Below are 20239 nucleotides of genomic sequence, written 5' to 3'. Positions count from 1 at the left end.
GATGAATATTTTTTGAGCCATTGATCCATTTTTGTGATTTGGGGATATAATACAACACAATAGAAACCATGAAAATTGCACATATAATGAAGGGACACAATAACACACACAGAAAAATTATATGAAAATAGCACCATTGCCTGAATGTTAAACTACCATCCATGGAGCCCAGAGACAAGCTTTAGGAGCACAATTATAAGGATATGGCAGGATTTCTGTGAAAGTCACTGGGATCAAATATGTGAGATGCATGGGTTTAAACTTGTTTCTTGTCTTTTTTCCCACCTCTAAAACAGCATTTAGAAAACCTTTGGAGGTTTGTGGAGCACATTTTGAAAAAAAAACACTCTAAACCCCAATTCTTATAAGGTCTAAATTGGGGCCCAGCTTAATGAATTTCATCATAATGGGTCCTTCTGGAGATCCCCAAACTTCCAAATTCAAAAGGGTTTGGGACCCTATGGTGGATGGGGTGATAATTTAGGGTGGAGTTGAAGGAATTGCTTCCCCTCAATTCACATGGTCAACTGGCTCCCCTTCTGTTTTTCTAATTGAAACATCCATGTGGCCCGAGCACCTTATTGGAGGCAGCAGTAGGATCTGTCCAGACAGTGAATGGCCTGCTGTGTGTTGAGTCCCAGCTCAGCACCAGGCACCATATTGACCGTTACACTGAGATAGGTGGTATTATAATAAGAATGACCTTATTTGGGGGCAGCAGGTGCCCGAGAGAGGACCTCAAAGTGCTCTCCAGTCACCAACCATATGCAAACAATGTCATCTTCAATACATCCCAGGGTTTGTAAGAAGCATCTGTGTACTGCTTCACAAGCTGGGGGGCTCAGAAGTTATACTGCGAGTAAGGGGGAACCACTGAGGATGGATGAGGATGTGTGCCAGGTTTAGTACTGTATTTTAGGAAGATCATCGGTGGTTAGTGGAGGAACAGAGACTGGAGCCTGAGGCTCTTGTCCATGGATTTCTAGGTAGAAATACCAAGTCAGGTCCTCGGGGGCACAGCAGGGATCCTGTCCTGGGATTTCCAGTTGGAGCCTTGACAAAACCAATGCCTCCTCCCAGGCAAGGTGATTTGTGCAAACACATTGCCTCCTCCCAAAGACAGAAAGCAGCTGATCCCAGCTCCCCTCGCTTGGAATGCTTCTTCCCCATCAGGCCTGACGGGGGTGAGAGTAACAAGGCTAGGGAATCTCTCAGGGGAGAGCAGGTTCAAAGGAGAACAGGAGGCAGTTCTTATGGGGCAAAAGTGAGAAGGCCAGGGAGCCTTTCAGATGAGACAATAGAACAATAGGATGTAGTATCTTATTGGGCAACTTGGGGGTCTCCTGTCTCATTTTCTGGGACAGTCTGATTGTTTGCTTCTTCCATCATTTCCTTGTACTGACGTTTGAAGAAACCAACCTGTTATGGAGGAAGGAGAAAAAAAATCAGGAAGTCCAGTGGACGAGAAGAAAAGAGATGATGGAGAGGATCAGTGATCACCATTTCTGGAACCCTATGTTCCAGCACTATACTAGGAACTTTAAATAAACAGTGTTATTTAGACTCTGCCACAGTTCTGTGAGTTGGGTAGAACCACTTTCAGAATGAGAAAGCAAGATCCATCATGGACCAACCACATGCCAACAGTCAAGGAAAGAATCAGTGGTGGCATCAACATCAAATCCAGGGCTTTCACACTCTAATTTGTCTTCCAGGGAAACATGTAAGGAGGTGAAGAAGAGTGGAAAAGAAATGGAGACAGATTAGAGGGGGCTTGAGAATCAGACAGAAAGACATGGAGTCCACTGGGGGCAGGTGATGTCACAGGTGGCTTCCCTGATGGCTCAGCAGGAAAGAATCTACCAGCAATGCAGGAGACATGGGTTCGATCCCTGGGTTGGGAAGATCCCCTGGGATAAAGAAATGGCAACCCACTCCAGTATTCTGGAAAATCCCGTGGACAGAGGAACCTGGTGGGCTGCAGTACATGCGGTCGCAAAAGAGTCAAACACAACTTACGAGACTAAACAACAACAGATGTCACAGGTGGGAAGGGATCTCTTTAGGAAGAAGGTGGGCTTGACTTGACGGTGAGCTCTTTCTTACACCATTGAAAGAGTGGGATCAAATGCTGGTGGTGTCTGGAGTGGGATAAAAACACTCACCTTGTACAGTAAGGCTGTGATGAGGGCCAGGAGCAGCAGTCCTCCCACAGAGCTACCCACTATGAGGGGGATGGGGTTGTAGACCTCATACTTCTCCAGCACCAGCTCCGTCTGGAGTGGAGATGACCCCATCAGAAAGGCTCAGGACTCCTGCTGTCCCAGATTCCTCCCAGGTCCCCTTGAACTCCCTCCCCTCCTTCATCAGGCTCTGTTCCAAGGGGTGGGATACAGAAGGAGTCATGGGCTTAGGAACAATTGTCCTGCCTGGGACTCTCCATCCATCCTGCTTGCAAGCCCCCCCCACTCAGCATCATGGATTTAGCATCAGGAACTGTCTGACCAGCCCAGTCACTGCCTGCCACATGATCACTACCTGAGCTCTCAAAAATGTCTCCTGTCCTGGAAGCTGAGAATACATGAGTCTGTTGAAGGTGATTTCAGCCACGCTCACAACCAGCACCTTCTTCTGCTGTGTCTGCAAAAGAGAAGGGGAGAGCTGGGAACTAGCTCTGGTTGGACGGGGAGGAGGGCTCAGGGGTAGAGAAACGCCCTGGCTTGAGGTAGGCACAGACACATCAGACTCCACCTGAGTCTGGAAAGGGACTCTGCTCTTAGAACTACACACCTGGCTGACCCAGCGGAAGTTGAGGTTGCCCTTCAGGATGAAGTCAAGTTCCTCCTGGATGCCGAAGGAGGGGATGTCACAGCGGAACCTCAGGCAGTCAGCGATGGAGCAGTCCTGGAGACACAGAAGTGGCGTCAGGCCAGGGAAAGATGGCTTTGAACGTAGAGGGCAGCGTTCGACTGTCTGATTTGAGAGGAGCTGCCACATCGGGAGCTCAAGCAGGCTCTTCAGCAGACATCCATCTGATATAATACACATTCCTGAATCAAATCCCTCTGAAGTGTGGCTTCCAGTGGGGGACCACCCAGGGCCCTCTCACCAGGACAGGCTTCTTCATCAAGTGGGTCAGGAAGTCAGACTCTGTAGGCACTGTTCTCTCTGAAGAGCACTGAATGGAGGGGTTCTAGGAAAAAGGCACAAGGAGAAAGCATGCGGCTCACAAAGACCGAGGCGGCCAGGCAGGGCTTGCCTGGTGGCTCAGTGGTAAAGGATCCGCCCACCAATGAGGAACATGCAGGTTCGATCTCTGGGTCGGGAAAGATTTCCTGGAGGAGGAAATGGCCACCCACTCCAGTATTCTTGCCTGGAAAATCCCATGGACAGGGGAGCCTGGTGGGCTACAGTCTATGGGGTCGCAAAAGAGTTGGACACCACTGAGTCACTAAAGAACAACCAAAAAACCACAGGGAGTCCAGGGAGAAGGCATTAATGGCAGACCCATAGAGTCCTGTGAGTACCTGGGGGTTGAGGACCACTATGTCCTTCCACACGGCCATCTGGTTCAGCTCCACAGGCACTGAGATGTGGATGGTGACAGGCAGGTCCCTCTGCCCCAGGTTGTTCACCTGCCCGGAGGACCGTGAGGGCCAAGGTCACGCGCAGCCCCCCGCCCTCCCGGATCTCTGGCTCCTGGGCCCCCCGCCCTGGGCCACGTTCCCAAGTCACCACACGTGCCTGGTATCTGTGCTGGGCCGCCCTGCTGCCCTCCTCCTGTGAGGCCGAGAAGTTGAGGTACTTGGTGGATTGTTCGTGGCTGCGGGGAGAGGAGGCAGGGGCAGAGGAGACGTCCCGTTAGGGCCTCCTGAGGAGACTCAGGGTGAGAGCGTGACAGGACGGGTGATCAGAGGGCCCCTGGGCTGGTCAGGAGTGAGTGGCTGACTTGGGGTAACGGGAGGGTTCAGGGAGCCGTGCTGGGCTGCAGGCTGGGTGCAGGCTTCCTGTAGAGACTGTCCAGAGAGGAGACCGCCGGGGCAGCCAGGCAAGGAGCTTGAGTCACAGGGGCTGCTGAGAGCTCTGTCTGACCCGGGCGGAGGGGGCCAGAGCCTGCCCTCTCGTGCCCGGGTCCCCCTTCCGGGCCTTTGTGGACTGGAGGAGGCCAGATGGGCAGGTGGAACACGAGGAAGGTGTAGGGAGACTCAGGCTGACACTGCTGACCAACGTCTACTGGACCCGCCCCTTCTGGCTCCCTGGGGTCTGCCCTGGGGCCCTTCTCTCCTGTTTCCTCAGTTTTTCTTTCTTTCTTCCTTCCTTCCTTTCTTCCTCCCTCCCTCTCCCTCTCTCTTTCTTCCTTTCTGCTTGTGAGCTCTTAGGTCCTTGACCAGGGATCAAACCCGCAGCCTTGGCAATGAAACCTCAGAGTCTTAGCCACAGGACCACCAGAGAATTCCCTCCTTTGCTTTTCTGGGCCTGGGGTTCGGAGGCGGGGGGAGGCCCAACATGGACTCTCCGCTGGGTATCAGTGTAACCACACCTCGAGGCTGCCCTCGGTCCCCAGCCTGGCCCGTCACCAGGGGGGCTGTTCTCACTTCCCTGCCCCCTCCTCTGCCCCACTCCACTCCTTGCATACCTGCCCTTCACCTGCACCACAGAAATTCGAACCCCCACTCCTACTCTGAAGTGTCATCTTTCTCTAAGAAGGGCCCCTCCAAAACACCCCAGCTTGTCCTGGGGCCTCTATTAAATGTGGCCTCTAATGATAATAATATCATAATTATTATTATCAATAGCCACAAAAAGCACTCAGTTGATCAGTAAGTGCTGCTAGCAGTGTCATCTACTGATTGAAAGGGTAGCAATAAAACTTAAATTTGAGAGGCTTCCCTGGTGGTCTGGTGGATAAGAATCCACCTTCCAATGCAGGGGACCAGGGAACTAAGATCCCACATGTCATGGGGACACTAAGCCTGTGAGCTGCAACTACAGAAAGCCTGAGCACCGCAATGAAGATCCAGCATGGTCAAAACAAAACAAAACAAAAAAAACCCCAAACAAACAAACTTAAACTTGGCAGAGGTTCAGCTCCTATAGAAAGAGAGAATTCCTCCCGCCCCACAGCGTGATGGGCAAGGACCCCTTGGAGGTCGTGGTGTGGCACCTGCTGATCACGGTGTAGACGGCATACTTCACGGGCAGCTCCAGCTGGAAGGCGGTCTTGCTTGTCTTGGGGCTGTTATTCTCACTGGAAAAACAGGAGGATCCCAGCTGGCAAGTTCCCCAGGGGAGGAGACTGAGGGGGAGGGGGCGCTGCCCTGCGCCTGGCCCAGCTCACCTGCTCACATTGGCGGCAAGAAGCAGCTTGTCTCCCAGGGCGGCCGTGGGGGCGACGTGAAAGGTGACCGTGAAGGTGATCTGGGGAGGAGGCAGAAATGGGAGGAGGTCACCGAGGAGGCGACCGCGTGGGGGCCGGGGAGGAGGTGCGGGCAGAAGCGAGGCGGACCTGGGCGCCCTCCCGGAAGATGAAGTGGTTGATGCTGCAGCGGGTGCTTCGGGTGCCCTGGGTCCCAGCGGGGGCGCTGTCACAGGTCAGACGCAGGGAACGCAACTGCAGATGGTTCTGGGGAAGGACGGATGAACCCAGGCAGGTGAGAACTTGTTAGTGTCCCAACAAAACTCTATACAGAAGTGACAGTTACCTGCAATTTACCTTAAGGTTAGGTTTTGTTTTGTTTTAAATTTTGGGGCTTCCCTGGTGGTCCAGTGGTTGAGAATCTGCCTTGCAATGCAGGGGACACGGGTTTGATCCCTGGTCCTGGAAGATTCCATATGCCTCGGGGTAACTAAGTCCATGTAATACTGAGTCTGTGCTCCTGAGCCCAGGAGCCACAACTACTGAGGCCCTGGGGCCCTAGATCCCATGCTCCACAACAAGAGACGCCACTGCAATGAGAAGCCCAAGCACCTCAACTAGAGAGCAGCCCCCGATCACCACAACAAGAGAAAAGCCCTCCCACAGCAACAAAGACTCAGCACAGTCAAAAATAAATAAAGAAATTGGTGTGACTTAAAAATTTTTTTAAATCCTTAAACACTATCTGGTCAAACTTCCTCTTAAGGTAGAAATCCCAGATTTATTAGTAATAGCATTTCTCCTTTTTTAAATTCACAGTTCTTTTTGAAAGATTTGTATTATGAAAATTTCAAATCTACTCAAAAGTGGAAAGACAAGGTAAACCCATCCCATAGCCCCATCACTCAGATTAAATTACCAACATTTTTCTACTCTAGTTTTGTTCACCTGTTTTCCGCTTTTTCTCCCCTGAATTATTTAAAGCACATTCCTAATATCACATACTTTCGATCTGGGAAGACTTCAGTGTATACAAACAACAGATAAGGGTATTTTTTAACATAAGCACAAGACTTAACAAAATTAACAATAATTCCTTAAGATCAGCTGATATCCAAGTCATGTTAAGTCGTTCTAAATTGTATCCAAAAATGTGAATGTTATGGCTGATTTTTAGAAGCAATATCTGGTACTTCCCTGATGGTCCAGTGATTGTGACTCTACATTCCCAACACAGAGGGCCTGGATTCAATCCCTGGTCAAGGAAGTAGATCCCATATGCCACTACTGAGACTTCCCATGCGTCAACTAAGAGTTCCCACATGCCAAAAATAAGACCCAGTGTAGCCAAATAAATAAATCTTTTCAAAAAGTAAATAAAAGCCGTATCCATAAAAGGTCCACACATGGCATCTAGTTGGTGTGTCTAGAAGTACCTCCAGTGATAGGGTGTTCACCCTCACAAGAAAGCTGGAGCTTGTCATTCCTAGACAAACTCATAGACAAACATTCCTAGAAATACATTCATCATGTATTTGATCTTCATTGATCAAAATAAGCTTCCTTTGGGAAGACTGGCTTAAGAGACATATGGGAGAACAACCAAACATAAAATGTGGACCTAGTTTAAATGCTGGTTCAAATAAACCACTTAAAAGGATATATTTGAGACAATTAAGGAAATTGATTATGGTCTAAATACCAAGAAATCATTTATTTCATTGGGTGTGATCATGGCTATGGGGTCATGTAAGACAGTTCTACTATCCGGAGCAGTGAAACAGGAAGATATATGATGACAGGGTGCTTGGGATTAGTTTTAAAATATTTAAACCAAGAGAGGGTAACAGCAGATGAAACCATGTAGCAAAATGCTGATTACTGTTGAATCTAGGCGATAATTAGAGGAGGTTTGTTGAACCACTCTTCTTTTGTAAATGTTTAACACAATTTTTCATAATAAAATGTTTGTTAAAAATCTCTCTTTGACTCCCTGTGGTCCTGGTTCTGTCTTCTAGAACACGGATTGCCATATAGCAGCCCAGCACCAATTTGTATAAATAAAGTTTCATCGAAACACAGCCATGCTCATTCATACACATATTGTCAATGACTGCTTTCACTTTACATCAGCAAATATGGAGACAATGTGTGGTCCACAAAACTGAAATATCTACTCTCTACCCCTTTATGGATAAAGCATGCCAACCTTTGATCTAGAGTAACCAATAAATCCAACTCATTCTTCCACAGGACAGTATTTTATTTAATTTTTTCTTTTCTATTTTATTTTCTGAGTCAGAAGGCTTTTGAGATCTTAGTTCCATTTCCCAACCAGGGATTGGGAAATGGTCCAACTTGGACCATTGCAGTGAAAACCCTGCTTTTTAGGGTTTTCACCCTAGATTCACCAGGGAATTCCCTGAAACAGTGTTTTAAAATATTTGAAGGCTGAGATATGTTCTCCTTCAAAAGAGAAACAGTGATACAATGTGGAATACAAAGAAATAGAAGGCAGTGTCCCTGCACTTCTCACACTAGCATCCTTCTGGGAACTCATTCCTGACTATCATTTTCAAAATGCCAAGCTCAGAGCTGAACACAAAATGAGTTGAGGCACACTGCAGCAAACACAACAACATCCATCTAACCATGATCAGTCCAGCCTCTTGGCTTTCAAGAATGCTAAAGAGTGGAAGACCTGCCTGAGCATTGAACCCAACACAGGAGTCTCTGCTGGCCCCTGCCATCAGCCTTTCCTTCCCCAGAGGGGACAGTACCTGGCCCCCAGTCACACGTTGGTAAGACAGCCCTGGAGGGTAGAAGAAGGTGACTGTGGTTCCATAGGAGTCCTCGCCATCATTCCACACTCTCACTTTCAAGTTCAGCTCCAGGTTACTCCCCACGATTAGGGTCTTCAAGCTAGCATTGGGGCAAAGGAGAGAAGATGATTCTATGACCGAGGCTGAAAATGGGGTCAGGATGAAATGCAGAGTGGGGAAGTGGGGGGAGAGACAGGGACAGTGTGTCTGGGTCCAGAGCCCTGGGTAGAGACGTAGGAGCCCTGGGTTCCAGGAGGGGGCCCAGGGAACCAGGGTAGATCTAAAGGGCTGGACGCTCACTCTGAGACCCCAAAGGAGATGCTGAGGTCATCCTGGCAGACATGATCCGCACCACAATTCTTCTCAAAGGGGAGCTGAGAGGGAAGGCAAAGCAGGGTTTTCCCTCAAGATCTACAGTCCACCCCCTCCAACCCCTCTGGAAAAGGCCAACCCCAGGACTCACAGAGGTCGTGAAGTATCTCTGGGCATCCACTGCCAGCATAGGCTGGAGGTTTCTTAGGCTAGATATGGGCTTGCCCACCAGGGAGAAGTTGAGACGCAAGACGATGGGGGTCACCGAGTCCTCCACACAGGCCTGGGGGATGGATACAGGAGGAAGCAAGAAATGCACCCTTGCAGCCACCAGCTGGGTCCCATCTCCTCATTCGTAAAATGGAGTAACAATGGTACCAACCCACAGCCCCTCGTAAATGCTCATTGCTGGGATCTGTATGTGGAATCGCTGCTGTGGTTGTCCTTCATCTTGAGCATCCTTCCCCCAGCCTCCCTCGGGCTCCCTCACTCTACTCAGGGTCTTCCCAGACTGTTCCCCATAGCCTACTGGAACCCGCTCTGTTCTCTCTCCAGCTTTATCTCTCTTTCATCACTATTATCTATTATCTACAAATATTATTGACATCTATTATCTAGGAATTTGATTTGCTTCTGATCTTTCCCCATAGCTCCCCCTGGTCACGATCATTTTGTCCACTGCTGGCTCCCTGGTGTCGAGGACAGGACCTATCTCAGAGGAGTGGCTGGATAAAAGAATCCCAGCCCAGTGCCCCATGGCTCTCCGAAGCAGCCATAGGCTTCTACCTGAAATCCAGCCGAGTAGCCTCTGGCTGATGCAGCCAACCTCATTAATCCTTTACTCCCTCAGTCATTCAGCTAACCTGTGTTAAGCCCCTCCTGCTTTCCACCTGGCGTTTGGGGACGGAGCCAAGGTGAGGACCAGAACACATCCCTGAGTCCCTGCCCAGCCACCACCCGCTACCAGCCTCAGAGTCGCCTCCCTCCCCAGGACCCTGAGGCCACCCCCCTCACCGGAAGGAGCAACCTCACAGCCTCGCAGTGCTGCTTCAGCCCCAGCTCTCGAACACGGGTCAGATTCCGAGACTCCGTCTCTTGGAAGATGGCACGAGGACTCAGGCGGCCAGGGTCAAGGGTTAGGTCAAAGGTCACAGTGCTTTGGAGGTTAACTGTAGGGGAAAGTGGGGGATGGAAAAGGTTGAGAGCAGGAGGAACTCCCCAGGTGGGCAAGGGAGGAGACAGGAGCCCTGGGCCTCCCCAGGGTCAAGGCATCCTGGGTCAGGGGGCAAACGACTCACCCAGCTGGTTCTTGGGACTTTGGGAAACATGGAGGCAGACAGTGGCCTCGCCCAGATCATGGGGAAAGGTCCCCAGCTGCTGACACTCATACACAGACCTGGTGATCTCTGCGGGTGTGATGTGAATGTTCACCCCCATCCTGAGCACAGGTCTGGTCCTGTGGGCAGAACACTGAGCTGAGGACAAGCCCCTGGTTCGGGAGGACAACCAGGGAGGCTGGTGTCCTCGCAGGCCTGGGACTACCCAAGGGGTACGTGTTCTCACCTGAGCAGCAACGCGTGCCCCTGGGCCCCCACGGCCAAGTCTGCCAGTCCATCCTGGGTGAGGTCCTGGCCCCCGCTTAGCGACTGCCCGAAATACTGGAGGCTGGGGGAGAGCTGGGCGCCTGTGATCCGCTGGCCGGAGAGGGAGCGGCAAATCAGGTTGTTGTTATTGTTTAGTCACTCAGTCGTGTCTGACTCTTTTGCGACCCCATGGGCTACAGCCCACCGGGCTCCTCTGTCCATGGAATTTCCCAGGCAAGAAGAGTGGAATGGGTTGCCATTTCCTTCTCCAGGGGATCTTCCTGATCCAGGGATCCAGCCCGCCTCTCCTGAATTAGCAGCTGAGTTCTTCACCACTGAGCCACCAGGGAAACCCAAGTCAGGTTGAGGGTGAGAAAAATAAGTTGAACAGACGCAACAAGAGGAACAGGGAAGAGGGGATGAGGGAGACAGAATGAAGGGGTGAGCTGTAAAAAAAAAAGGCAACTCCAAGAAGTACCTAAAAAGAGGAAGTGGGAGTAGAGAAATAGTGACTAGAGACAAAAGATTTCTAGGATATAAATGAAGAAGTGGAGCTAGAAAGACTGGCTTGGTGACCTGACTTTAATTCATTCACTTGGCTAGTTCATCTCAGGTTCCTATTCTGGCTCCTTCACTTATGAACCATGAGATCTTAAGCCAGGAGTCAGTCTTTCTCTACCTCAATTTCCTCATTCCTCATCTGGGATGATAACACCTCAGAGCACTAAATGAGGTAATCCATGGAGTTCTTAGAACAATACCTGGCATACGGTCACTACTCAGTAACTTACCATGATGAGTATCAGGGCTAGAAGGGTCCCTTAGCAGTCACCCCCACGTCCCTCATTCTCCTCTACCCCTTGCCCCTGACAATCAATAATCCACTTTCTGACTTTGTGGATTTACCTATTCTGGACATACCATGTAAACGGAATCACACACTATGTGGTACTTGGATGGATCTAGCTTCTTTCACTAAGCAGTATGTTTTCAGGGTTCACCCATATTATAGCACATGGCAGGTTTTCATTCTTTTCATGGCTGAATAATATGCCACTGTGTGGGTATACCACATTTTCTTTATTTGTTCATCAGTGGATGGGCATTTTGATTATTTCCCCCTTTTGGTTGTTACATATAACACTAATATAAACAATCATGTGTAACTTTTCTGTGTATGGACATATTTCTAATTCTCTTGGGTGGAACTTCCAGGTCACCCAGTAACTCTAGTTTAACCTTTTGAAGAGCTGTTTTCCAAAGTAGCTGCATCATTCTACATTCCCACTTATAGTGGTTGAGTATGCCACAAACTTTCACATCCTCATCAACACTTGTTATCATCTGTCTTTCTGATTCCAGCCATCCTGGTGAGAAGTAATGTCTCATTGTGGTTTTGACTTCCTGATGACTGATAACTAATGATGCTCAACATCTTACATGCGAATTGGTCCTTTGTATATCGCCTTTGAAGAAAAATCTTTTCAGATCTTTTGCTTATTTTTTTAATTGAGACTTCCTTAACTTTTTCCCTCCCTTCTCAGCCTACCCCACCCAGTGAAGGGCTCCTGCCTATGGGTATCTGGCAGGATTACTGATGGCAGGAGACAATAAAGTCATGACATCCAGGGAGATGAAGGGGTAGGTGGACAGGCAGACTGAGGCTCCCAGAACTAAACCGATTGGCAGAGAGAGCCAGATAAAGGTGGAGCATCCGGTCAGAGACAAGAGGTTGGAACCTCCTTCACCACGACTCTTGATCCACTATAAACCTTGGACAGGTCAAGGCACTTCTCTTCTCCAAGCCCCAGATTTCATCTTTAAAATGTCTTTGCTAATGCCTGGCCAATGTACGGGGTAAAACTGCCAGGGGATGAAAAGACTTGGGTGGAGAAAGTATCAAGTCACCATACAAAGTAATGTTAGTCACTCAGTCATGTCCAACTCTTTGTGACCCAGTGGACTGTAGTCCACCAGGCTCCTCTGTCTGTGGAATTCTCCAGGCAAGAGTACTGGAGTGGGTTGCCTTTCCCTTCTCCAAGGGATCTTCCCGACCCAGGGATCAAATCCAGGTCTCTTGCATTGCAGGAAGATTCTTTACTATCTGAGCCACCAAGAATCCGCCTATACAAATTAAAGAATTACCAATGTTTCCATTTCCGAAGCTCCACAGATTTTGCTTGATGCCTACTAGGTACCCAGTTCTAGGCAAAAGAGGCAAGATGAGGAAAAGAAGAATCTTCCAGGTGGCAGTGTCAAAGGCAGGAAGGTGCCAGGAGGAGGTTTTGTGGCAACAGGGACTGTGATCAAGCCTCACCTGGCTGTGGGAGGGGCTGATGCCCAGTTCTGAGGTTCCGTGGAACAGGTAGACAGCACCCTGGTTCTCCTGCTCTCCTGGGGCCCCAATGGCCACATCCGCCAGCCTGTCCCCATTCACATCCCCCAGCGCTGTCAGGGCTGCCCCAAAGCGGCTCCAGGGGTGGCCGGGCTCCCCTCTCAGGACAGCATCACACTGCCACTTAGCTCTCTGCAGAACAAAAATAGTGTCAGGTCCCACCCCAGGCGACCCCTCCATCCCACAGCCAGACCCCACCCAGCCCGGCTCTCATCATTACTCACCCCCTGGGGAAAGGGGCACACAGACACCTGGCCCCCCTGGGTCTGCTCGTAGAAATGGGGGGCCCCGATGAGGACCAGATCAGAGCTACTATCTCCATTCACGTCCACGGAGCAGAGGGAGGCCCCGAAGTAGGAGCCGATCTGGAGGGCAGAGTCTGGAGTCAGCCTGTCTGCCCTCTGCCAGGGGCACGAACCCTGGGTCAAGTCCCACCTCTCCCCAGACACCAACACCTCCCCCATAGTCACTGCACCCCCTTCCTCTCCTCCTCCTCTGCCCCTGGAGACCCCCTCCACACTCAACCTGGCTCCCTGTGACTTCAGCCTTCGGCTTCCATTGCCTGGACACCTGGGTGAAGAGGACCACCTTCCCGGTGTGCTGATGGCGGGGGGCCCCCAGGATCAGGCTCTGTTGCCCCTTCCAAAGGGCCAGCTCTGTGGAGTAACCTGAAGGGGCCAGGGCTCAGCACCGAGGCTTCCCAGCCCTGTCCCCTCATCCCCCACCCCCGGGCCCGTGTCCTTCCCAGGCAGCCCGTCTCCTGCCCAGCCCACAGCCGCAGCCTTGTCTCACCCAGGTAGGAGTCCCTCATGTCCACGTGCTCCTGGGACATGTTGATGAAGGTGGGGTTCTTATTTTGGGGGTACAAGAAGGCACCTCCAGACCAGCTGAAGCTCCCCACAGCCCCCAGAACTGGCCCATCCTGGAAGGAAAGGATTCCAGGGTAAGCAGCAGCCTATTCGGAAGAAATGCCTGCTGCTGACTCCGCCCACTCATCAGATACCCACTCTTGCCTTTCCTCCTCCGTCTCTGCCTAACCCTACATCAATGGGCTGAAAGGGGCCCCACTCACAGGCATGAACACAGCACTGAAGCCCTCCTGAGACATCTCCAATTCGAAGGAACTACTGCTTACTGTCTGCGTACCTGGGGAAAGGTATGACACCTAGGTTCTATGGGGGAAAGACAAGCTTTGCCAGCTTCAAGGAGAATCTCAGCTTTAAGAGGATCTCATGTGTGTGCTATGTGCTAGATTGCTTCAGTCACGTCTGACGCTATGTGACCCCATGGACTATAGCCTGCCAGGCTCCTCTGTGCATGGGATTCTCCAGACAAGAATAGTGGAGTGGGTTGCCATGCCCTCCTCCAGGGGATCTTCTTGACCCAGGGATCAAACCTGCGTCTTCTGTGGCTTCTGCATTGCAGGCGGATTCTTTACCACTGAGCCACTGAGGAAGCCCAAGAGGATCTCATGTTGGAGACTAAATACCCAAAGGCAAAAACTGGCCCACGACAAAGGAGTCCAGGTTTTAGAAGAAAAAGGATTTACAGGTGAGGGCTTCTGAAGCGAGTAGTTCCATCTGTGACTTACCCTCAATGGCAAAAATCTTCTCTTTCAGTTGTTTCTGAATGTCTCGCAAAGCATCGAAGTTCTCCACTTGAAATACATGCTCTTTAGAGGGTGTGGAGGCAATGTCGATTAATTCTTGCAAGGTATTTTTGTGTCGAAATGCCGATCCCACCTGTCCCCAGCAAAGACCAACTCAGTGAAAATAATCCGAACTATAACATGCCTGCTGGATGCTGGGCTCCTCCAGTAACCCTGCAAGGTTAATATAATTATAGCCAGCGAACAGGCAAGAAAAATGAGGCTCAGACAGCATGGAGGAGTTTGAGGAAAAGGATGAGGGTCCCCCAGGCTGGGACAAAGTTTTCATCCTGAAGGTAGAAGAAGCTAAGAGAGCTGGGGGATTCTGTCCTTGAAAGGGAAGGTGCCTTAAGAGGACTTGAGGGGAGGAGGTAGAGTAAGGGCTCCCCCCATCCTACCCCAATTGCATATCGGATGATGCCAGCGGCCTCAGCTCGGGGAATGACATCCTTGTAACCCAGGTTTTCTGTTTTCTTCCCATCGGTGATGACAATGAGGATTTTGGAGGCATCTTTTCGGGCCCCGTATGCGGTACTGAACAGTAGATCTCTGTCAGAGAAGATGAGGGTTCAGAGGCCAGTGAACAGAGCCGCTGCTTGGCCCCTGATGCCTTTGTGAGAACGAGGGGATCCTCTGGAGGCCCCTGGCTTGGTCAGGACACCACTGACTGAATCTCAGTGCCCACCTCTCCCTTCCTCACCGAGACAGACGGGGCCCTGAAGGAAGATTCAGATGCTTTGGGGGGAGGACCTGGGAAGAGTCAGGACTCACGTGACAAATCGGATGGCTGAGGCCGTGGACGTCCACCCTCCCATCTGCCAGACGGAATTCAGGAGGCTTAGTGGGTCTGAGCTGGTAGCGAAGTCTTTGAAAGTGAAGTGTTGCGTGGTCTTGGTGGAGAACTGCACCAGGGAGAACTGGGAGAACCAAGCAGCGTTGGGGGTCAGGCCGAGGCAACCCCACCTCCAGGCTCCTCCCCCAAGCCACCCCCGGGGCGGGCGGGGCGGGGCTACACCCCGGGCTTCGCTCCCTTGGGAGCCCACCTGGGAGCTGGGACGCTGGAACTGGCTCATCACGGCCTTCACGAAGTTCAACATTTTGTTAAAATCGCTGAAGGAGATGCTGCCTGAGCCGTCGATCAGAAAGACGATGTCCTGATCCTGCTTTGGGCACTCTGGGGAAGGAGAGGGCACCAGTCCCCAGAGGCACACTCACAGAGCGCGGGTCTCCTGGCCACAAGACGAGGAGCTGCCCTCCCAGGAGCTGCCCTGACTCCTGCCTAGAACAGGGTCCCTCGCTCTCCCAAAGTCCCTAAAGACATCTGTGATTCAGCTGCTCACACCTGGCTGTTTAAAAAGTGACAATTCGTCCCGCCCATATGGTGAGAAGCTGGGGTTCCTCCTTCTACCGCGAGAGTTCGTGCCCCGCCCCCTGGCCTTTCTCCGCCTTCTCTCCCACCGTCCCCACTGTCCAGCAATAAAAGGACACGGCTCCAGCCCCTGGCTCGGGGTCAGCACCAAACTACTTTCGTTAAATATTTAAACAAAATCCATCCTCAGAAGAGACAGCTCGGGGACTTCCCTGGTGGACCAGTGGTTAAGAATCTGCCTGCCAATACAAGAGACACGGTTAGATTCCTGGTCCTGGAAGATTCCACATGCTGTGGGGCAACTAAGCCTGCACACCGCAGTTACTGAAGCCGGTGCATCTGAGAGCCCGTGATCCCCAACAAGAGAAGCCCCTGAAACTGAGAAGCCTATACACTAGGAAGAGTAGCACAACTCTCCGCCCCACCCCGCCACGCCCCCACCCGCCACAACTAGAGAAAGTTCTTGAGCAGCAATGAAGACCCAGGACAGACAAAAATAACATAAATACTAAATCAATAATTTTTTTAAAAAAAGAAGGGGAAGTCCTGCTTGACTGGGCTCTCTGATGGAGAAACCTGTCTAGCCCCTAGCTTCCCCTATCTGCCCCTGAGGCTTCCCAGCAGAAAGAGGGGTGTCCTGGTGGAAGCCCAGGGGCCTAGGAGGTGCTGGGAGGGGCACCCCAGGCAAGGCCCCGGATGTCAGTCTCCCCAAGGGCCTGGGTGTGAATGTGAAACCAGGAAGGGGCCTTGGTCTGCCCCAGGTGGGGTCTGAGAAGCTTACTGTTTCACCTCCTCATCCCCCATCCCCATCAGCACAGGGGAAGCCAGGTCCTCAACCTGTACTCACACACACATGTACACATAACACGTTTACCACACACACACAAACATACACACACATACATACAACATACACATATATATACACATGCACACTCATGCACATACATATCAACACACACAAACATACACTGCTGCTGCTGCTGCTAAGTCGCTTCAGTCGTGTCCGACTCTGAACGACCCCATAGATGGCAGCCCACCAAGTTCCCCCGTCCCCGGGATTCTCCAGGCAAGAATACTGAAGTGGGTTGCCATTTCCTTCTCCAGTGCATGAAAGTGAAAAGTGAAAGTGAAGTCACTCAGCGGTGTCCGACTCTTAGCGACCCCATGGGCTGCAGCCTACCAGGCTCCTCCTTCCATGGGATTTTCCAGGCAAGAGTACTAGAGTGGGGTGCCATTGCCTTCTCCGACAAACATACACAACGTGCACAAATACATATATACATACATCACACTCATACACACAACAAACACACATGCAAACATACATACAACATGCCCAAGTACATATACACATGCATCACACTCATATACATATATACACACATACAAACACACACAAACATACACACAAATACATGTAAACATCACATGTGTACACACACACAGACAAATAAACATGCACACAACACACACAATACATACATACATACATACATTACACACACACACATACAAACACATACATATGCACAATACACACAAACATACATAAATATATATACATCACTCTCATACACATACCTGTACACACACATATACTCATACAAACACACACACACATACATGCACACTGCTCAGATTGCCTGTATCCTCATCACCTTTTCCCAGCCTGCTGCACAAATCAATTGGTTATATACCACAGGGTACAATGGGTGAAAATAAATGTCCTTCACTCTAAAGATTGTAGCAGCTAGCATAAACTGAGGCCTTGCCACTGAGGCGCTGTGCTAAACCCTGGCCGTGGACCATCTATGTTATTCACAGTGTCGGGTGTGCTATTATTCCCATCAAACAGACAAGGGCATCAAAGCTCAGAGAGAGAAAGGTCCTAGAAAGACCCTACGCTGGGACAGTGATGAGGCAGGTGTAAAAGCAGGTGGTGACCTCTCCAGGCATGTTTGGAATCACTGTGCCCTCCAGTGAAATTTTTTTTTCTGGATCCCTCTGGTTTATCCACTCTGGTAAAAGTGTTCCTGGCCCCACGGCAAGCCCCTTTCAGATGTATGTAGCTTCCTCAAAGGACTCAGTGACCCCAAACACTCACCCTGCAGGGCAGCCGGGATCCTCTGGACCTGCTGGAATGGGGAGGCCAGCAGAAAGCAGATCCCAGTCAAGTGCATGTTCTCCTGGCATGCGTGGTGCACGGTGGGGCCACAGGCCTGGGGACAGGGGGCTTGGTGGGAAGGGTTGTCCCTGCTACCATCACACCCTCCCGTCCCAGCACCTCCACCCTCCACGAGACCCCCAGCACCAGAGCCCCAGGTCTCCACGCGTTCTCTCAGGACGCTCCCGTGACCCAGGGCAACTCACCAGCAGCTGAAAGGGGTTGGTGTTGGCCGCCATGGACAGGCCCAGGGACATGTTCACAGCCTCTGGGGGCACTGAGAGCGCAGATGTGTGCACGGTTACCTTCAGGTCAGAGGAGGCGGGGGCACCTCAACTCTGGGAGATGGGGCGGTCTGACAGGTGAAGGGAGCTTTCAGGTCTTGATGGAGCTATGGGGGCGCAGGGGTGGGATGGGAGGGGAGACTATGGGAGGGTCAGGAGGCCTGTCTGAGGCTCAGGGTCTGCAGACAGAGCTGAAACCAGGGAGTGAGTCTCCTGTGTTCCCCACAGACCCACAGAGCATGGGAGCCTGAACCTGGGTGTCAGCCGTGGGCAGCCACTCACCCTGCAGGGGGACGGCCTCACACCTGCGCATGGTGTAGTCGCACCGGTAGAGGCTGCCTGTTTGATTGGCAGCCTTTACCTCCCGCGGGGCTCCAACCACCAGCCTGGGGGGAGAAGAGAAGACAGCAGCTAAGATCGTGGATGCTGGAGCCAGACTGCCATTTGGCCAGTTTGCTTTCCCTCTCTAAGCCTCCGTTTCCTCATCTTTAAAGTGGAGATTAATAACAATTCAAATTCCACCGGAGACAGATTTTTGTTTCTTTCATTCTTCAGTGTATGTCTGGCTCCCGAGACATATAGTAATAGATGCCCAGTAAACATTTGCTGAGTGGTGGCTTCCTACATCATATGGTTGCTGTGAGGATGAAGTCAGTGCCCGTCCAAAGGTGCCTGACACTTAGTGATCACTCAATAAAAAAATGAAGTTAGCTGTGGTCGTTGACATGCAAGATGGCCCTTCTTCAGTCCAGTTCTTCATAGCCTGAGGTGGAATTGCCATGGTAGACAGAGGAGAGTTTGTGAATAAAGGGAGGGATGTGGGGAGAGACCAACCCTGTGCAGGGAAGGAGTTGATGAAAGCCAAAGACACCACACTGTCCTCACCATTTGGCATACTGGACCACACTGTGTCCAAACCCAGGGCTGTCCACACGGAAGGTTGTCGGCTGCTCCGTGTCCAAGTTGAAGCAGAAAGAGGACACCAGGGCTGGGAAGGAAGGTGAGGACACAAGCTTTGAGGAAGGGTCTCCCACTTTCTCCATCTTCCTGGCCCCCAGGCTACATCCCCCCACTATCCCCTCCAGGCATAATGCCCCAGCATCTCCTGGGCTTCTGAACCTCCAGACTCAGGCCTCTCTCAGCCCTGTTTGCCTCCTTCAGATGATCCAGAGATAGCTGTTCCTCCGCTAGTCTGCTAGCAAGTTTTAGTTCTCCATTTCCACAGAGCAATGCCCAAACAGAACTCTTTTCCCATACCTCCCTCAGGGCTCCCCACGAAGGAGAATTCAGGAAGACTTGGGGCCAAACAGATGCATCGGACAGATTACATGATTGACTTGTTCTGCCTACTTGAGACACCTCTGCATTGTCCAGGCCACTGGCCTCTCTTCCAGCATTTTCTCTTAAACACCCCTAAAATTGATTCAGTATCCTCTCGACCTCCACAAACCCCAGATCCTCAACCTGCTATCACTCCAGATCCCTCCCCTAAAGTCTGAGTTCGAAAAGTGCATTATTAAAAAAAAAAAAAAAAAAGAAAAGTGCATTCTTGGCTCTCTCCCTAGCTCTACCCCCATCCTCTCCTGCCCATCGTGACCCTTGGCTTACCTACCCATCAACAGGAAGAGAAAAACCTGGGTCCCGGTCATGACAAGAAGGTCAGACGTGGGCATCAGAGCACTTGAGCCCCAAAGAGAAGAGTTGGACCAAGATGCCAAGGAAGCCAGTGAGCAGAGAGAGGCTCAGGAGGCCAGACGCAGGGAGGGAAGTCGTCAGCATGACTCAGAGGTGGGGGGTGGAGAATACAACTGAAATAAGCAGAGAAAGGGGCAGGCAGCCCACACACACTGTGACCAGGAGTCTTTCTAAGCAGAGATGATGTGATTCACTTCTCTTGTCTCTGCAGTCTAGGCTGGAGTGGGTGCAAATCTCTTGCCCCACACCACCTCTCCCATGTTCCCTTATTGTACAGAAGAAAGTTTCCCCTTGACCTTGAAATGTCAGTGAACCAGGGGATGGGAAAAGGTAGATGCCAGGGTGTCTTCAGACCCCTAAGAGAGGCTCTGGAAAGCATCCTCCACTTTGGACCTGAAAACCTCTGGGCCCAGGAGTCAAGCCTCTGGATCCTAGGAGGAAGGCAGAGTGGGTGTTTGTTCATCATTTGTTTATCACTTACTCAACAGATCTAACTTGAGGCTGATTGTGCAAGCCATCTCTCAGCAGATTTGGAAAACACAAACCACAAGGCTCCAGCTTTGGTGTCCGTGGAGAAGGCAAACATGTAAACAGCAGGACATTGCTAT

The 20239-nt window shown here is 51.1% G+C and overlaps 1 protein-coding gene across 1 annotated transcript; it reads right to left on the bottom strand.

Moving 5' to 3' along the window:
• ITGAX (integrin subunit alpha X) lies at window positions 1–19642 on the bottom strand. The gene is made up of 30 exons (XM_065920367.1): window positions 19549–19642; window positions 18822–18924; window positions 18219–18322; window positions 17859–17929; window positions 17593–17707; window positions 15160–15290; window positions 14888–15033; window positions 14515–14665; window positions 14060–14210; window positions 13541–13614; window positions 13261–13390; window positions 12994–13136; window positions 12693–12833; window positions 12391–12600; window positions 10054–10184; window positions 9789–9946; window positions 9505–9659; window positions 8642–8773; window positions 8479–8552; window positions 8137–8278; window positions 5507–5623; window positions 5339–5418; window positions 5165–5248; window positions 3745–3823; window positions 3528–3635; window positions 3110–3193; window positions 2791–2904; window positions 2539–2640; window positions 2166–2276; window positions 1–1419 (listed from the first exon to the last, which is right to left on the bottom strand). The coding sequence occupies exons 1-30, from the start codon at window positions 19607–19609 to the stop codon at window positions 1321–1323; spliced, it is 3501 nt and encodes a 1166-aa protein (XP_065776439.1). The 5' UTR covers window positions 19610–19642; the 3' UTR covers window positions 1–1320.
• Between the last annotated feature and the right edge of the window lie 597 nt (window positions 19643–20239).

Source organism: Muntiacus reevesi, chromosome 2 (assembly GCF_963930625.1).
Source record: "Muntiacus reevesi chromosome 2, mMunRee1.1, whole genome shotgun sequence".
Lineage (NCBI taxonomy): Eukaryota > Metazoa > Chordata > Mammalia > Artiodactyla > Cervidae > Muntiacus > Muntiacus reevesi.
The sequence above is the reverse complement of the archived record's forward strand: the minus strand, read 5'-3'. Positions and strand labels throughout refer to the sequence as shown.